The sequence below is a fragment of the Octopus bimaculoides genome, chromosome 14 (genome assembly GCF_001194135.2).
Source record: "Octopus bimaculoides isolate UCB-OBI-ISO-001 chromosome 14, ASM119413v2, whole genome shotgun sequence".
Classification (NCBI taxonomy): Eukaryota; Metazoa; Mollusca; class Cephalopoda; order Octopoda; family Octopodidae; genus Octopus; species Octopus bimaculoides.
The window spans coordinates 46095459-46100051 of record NC_068994.1 but is presented as its reverse complement, the minus strand read 5'-3'; the positions used below and the strand labels follow the sequence as shown (position 1 = coordinate 46100051).

The following is a 4593-nucleotide window of genomic DNA, read 5'->3' as shown; positions in this document are numbered from 1 at the left end:
GGGGGGGGGGGGGTCGAGAAAATAAAGTACCAGTCATATATTAGTGTTGATGTAACCGACAACCTCCTCCCCTAAATTTGTTCGCTTTGTGTCAAAACTTGAAACAATTATTTATTTATTTATTTATTGATTTATTTATTATATAATTTATTTTCTAGTTTGTTCACGGATAGCGAGTTTTCTGTTTACCAAACCATTTGTTACTGGACTTACTTCCAGTTGAACCCCGATTGCCAAATCTTTCCTTATTCCTTCAGTACGGTGATGGCATTTTTCAACGGGTAAGAATCTCTTAAACCATTTTTGTGTACTTTTATTTTGTTCCAGTTTCGCGTTCAGTTGTCAAATGTTTTAGAACCTCTCATACCACAATAATTAGCCACTACAACCCAGAACCCACCATCAGGAACTAACAGCATCACTACTGCCACCGATACTACAATCGTTACACCTTTACAACTACTACTAATGCTACAAACACCACTGTAACCACCACCACCACCATTACCACCACCACCACCACCATTACCACCACCACCACCAGCTACACCATCAACAACAACAGCAACAGCAATAACAGCAACACAACAGCAATATCAAAGGAAATCTACATTGACTCTCTCGGTAGCAAGGCGTATAACGTATGATAACAGAACCGGCATTAACCCATTTCCTGTACAGTGCATCACGTGGTTTACGTATGATATATTTCCCTGGTGTTCACGCATCATATATGATACACAATCCTAATTTCTTTCAATCACCAGAGTAATTTGGCACTTATTTATGGAAAAAAAAACAAACAACAATATTATTCATAACACATGGAACAAGGGCTAACTAAAATTTTGAAAGCGAGCATTCACGTATAGGATAAGCTTATGAAAAAGCCTTGGACAGACATAAGGTTAAAACGTTGCCCTTTTTATCTTTAAATCGCACACATGATAACAGAATCAATAACAATCATAAGCTATATTTCAATATTGTTTGATCTTCCTATAAATCTATAAAATATGTTTCAATAAATTTTCTTCCCAGGTTAACCAAACAACTGTCTTTCTTAGAAACAGAGGAGGGTCTCCAATATCAGCATTTGTTCTCCGTGGTACGCTTCCATGGCATCACAAATGGTAATTCGGTTTATTTTTTTCTACATGTGAACATATTTTGTATCTTTCTGTAACATAGTTTTGAAGTTTAAAAGTACCCACTGGTGTTGAGTTCCCATTCAAAGCATTCACAATACGCAAGTGATATGAATATCTTTAACATATGACAAAACAATTTCTTAATTGTACACACACACGTATATATGAATATATATATATATATATATATATATATATATATATATATATATATATATATATACATACGCATAAAGTTCTTGCTAATTCCTAAATAAGTCACAAAATTCGAGGAAGATGTTTTTATTTAAAAATTATATAAAAAAATTCTTAAAAAATGTAAATGGCATTAATTTTCGGAAAGAAAGCTATCGTATTGACTGTAAGCCGTTTCGCAGTTCTTCAGATACATGTGTAATAGGGAAATTCCGTATATTGGAAGTTGTTATTAGTAGCAGTCTTGTTTATTAACGGTTTAGCTCTGAATTTTGAATTCTGATAAAATATTGTTTTTTCATTATTTTGACAAACGGAAATATTTTTAGTTTTTCATTTGAAGAAATGTCTAGATATTTTACCACATAGAACATTTCTAAGTGATGAATTTTTGATGTGTTGTTTATGTACTCTAACCCGTTATATTAATTTTTATCGTCTTTCATCGGTATGATCCTCATCATAGTGTGGGAATGTAATGCAGCAAATGAGATTTTTTATTTTGCAATTCATATTTGCATTAACTTTCAATTCTTTCCCATTCTTGAATTTCTTTTATTGTTCCCTGTTCTATTCATGCAAATAGAAAACTGAAAATATTTCCTTTTAAAAAAAAATAAGGGCATAAAAAAAGATTAACTATGAAAGGCACAGTGAGAATACTTCATAAGAATTCTAAATTCGAAACTGAATCAGAAATTTGACAAAACTACTGAAAACAAACTCTTTTATACGGATTACACCCATCACACGCGTGTTTGGAAAACTGCAATCAACAAAAGCGCGTACATACAACAGGAAAACTTCTAAAAAGCTTACGTAATTCATGATGCAATAGAAATAAAATATGTTGTTTTATTCTGCACTCATATCTATCTATCTATCTATCTATCTATCTATCTATCTATCTATCTATCTATCTATCTATCTATCTATCTATCTATCTTAAACGCTTCGCTATGACGTAATAATACGGTTAAAATATTTGTTGCATGTAGAATCAATAGGCAACTAACATGAAATTCATTAATACAGTAAACTTAATTTTATCTATGGGATTATGTTTAATCTTACGTGAAGGTCATTTTGAGACCTTCGGTTTAGATTAGTACTGAGTCGCCGCTGTAAGCATTTACAAGGGGCAATTGATATAAGCATCGTTTCAAGACCGTAGCGAAAAATAATTTCATCCACGTCAAAACATTTAGTCTGGATATTAATCAGTGTTATCGTTCCTGAATAAAGCATTAGGATTTCTTAAGAAAGCATTTCTAAGAATGGATCATGACGGGTTAAAGTTATGCTTTTATAACGATCTGAACAATCATCTTATATGATGTTATCTGATCCATTCGTTTGAGTAATGCTTTAGTGTAAGAGGCACAGAAAACGAGTGGCGATGTGGAAGGAGAAGTGAACTGAGAGACTGATTGAATCGCCGAATCGTTGTGAAGTAATATTGAGATGATGCATTTCCCAATGAATGCAGTATATTACAACAAGTTGAGAAGAGAGTGTTTTATCAAACCGTCTTTGATGCTGGCTTTTCGTCCATTGCAATGACATTTAATTCTCAGATGGCTAAGTTCGTTGGCTCTAAAGCAGAGGCTTTAACACATCGGGCTGGCACTATGATTTCTGGTATTCGTTCTGGCTTTCTATGTCATGAGTTCAAATGGTGCCGAAGTCAATTTTGGATTTCAATCTTTTGTGGATATATTGTTTATATAATGTATCAATACATTGCGGAGGCCCGTGGCTCAGTTATTAGAGCGTCGGGCTCACAATCATGAAGTAGTGGGTTCAATTCCTGGACCAGACTATGTGTTGTGTCCTTGAGCAAGACACTTTATTTCACGTTGCTCTTGTTCATTCAGCTGTAGAAATGAGTTGCGATGTCACTGGTGCCAAGCTGTATCGGCTTTTGCCTTTCCCTTGGATAACATCGGTGGTGCAGAGAAGGAAGGCTGGTATGCATGGGCGACTGCTGGTCTTCCATAAACAACTTTGCCTGGACTTATGCCTCGGAGGGGAACTTTCTATGTGCAATCTCATGGTCATTCGTGACCGAAGGGGATCTTTACGCTTTACATTGCGAGGAGTCAAATCTACTCCTGCATTCTGGGAGAAATCGAATGTGATCAGAAATGGAGCGGTATGAGCTGCATCAGATTTAAATGTCCAAGCGATGGTGAATGGCATAACGACTCTATCGAGTGTCGAGCGCCCGAGGCTAGCATGTACTGCGATGATTGATATATCCTTTAGATGTAAGTAGTGGCAGCAATGTAGAATTTAAAGACTGGTTCATTAGTTTGCTTTACCGAGTTCATTTTCTTTCTATTTCTCCAAGAAATGCTGAGATTGTCCAACGTCGTTTAACGCACTTCTGTTTACATTATAGAAGTCATAAATCAGTTCGGATCTCATATGTCTTTGTTTTTTGTGTAGTAGGATAGGACTGCAAAACATGTTGACGACAGATAGTTTGGTAATTAGTAAGGATTTCAATTAGGCCTTTTCAAGTTAGTAGCAAAACACTTGTGAATAACCCTCTCGGTGAGCACAGTATTGAGGCACTCCTCGCGGCACCTATCTTACAAGGTGCTAAACGATATATAGAAGTCATCATCATCAACATCATCGTCATCATTGTCATCGTCGTCATTGTCATCGTCATCCTCGTCCTTCCCCTCCTCCTCCTCGTCATTGTCATTGTCATCATCATCATCGCTACCATCATCGATATCATCATCATCATCATCACCATCATCGTCATCGTCATCGTCATCGTCATCGTCATCTCTTTCATCGTTGTTATTATCATCATCGTCGTCGTCGTCGTCATCACAACCATCACCCTCATCGTCATCATTAGCGTCGCCATCATCATCGTTGTCGGCGTCGTCGTCATCATCATCATCATCATCATCATCATCATCATCATCATCATCATCATCATCGTCATCATCGACCATACACTTCTCTAACACATCTCACTTTCATGATGCTAGATTACGTGATTTCTGTTTTTTCTTTCTTGGTTCCAGCCATTCACCTTCATCACATTCGAACCATGAATATCGTGCCTCGAAGTTTGATAGTAGACGTTCTATCTCAACATTTTGATTCGGTAAGGAGATTGTGCCATTTATGTACATGTATTTGTGTGTGCGTGTGCGTGTGCGTGTATATATATATGTGTGTGTGTGTGTGTGTGTGTGTGTGTGTGTGTGTGTGTGTGTGT

At 36.4% G+C, this 4593-nt stretch overlaps 1 protein-coding gene across 1 annotated transcript in view; it reads left to right on the top strand.

Moving 5' to 3' along the window:
• The window catches only part of LOC106870532 (BTB/POZ domain-containing protein 16), a 243135-nt gene that overhangs the window by 98630 nt on the left and 139912 nt on the right, over window positions 1-4593 (top strand). The window contains exons 10-12 of the mRNA XM_052972597.1: window positions 159-281; window positions 1042-1133; window positions 4397-4479. Coding sequence (XP_052828557.1) covers window positions 159-281; window positions 1042-1133; window positions 4397-4479 — 298 coding nt within the window. The remainder of the gene's footprint in view (window positions 1-158; window positions 282-1041; window positions 1134-4396; window positions 4480-4593) is intronic.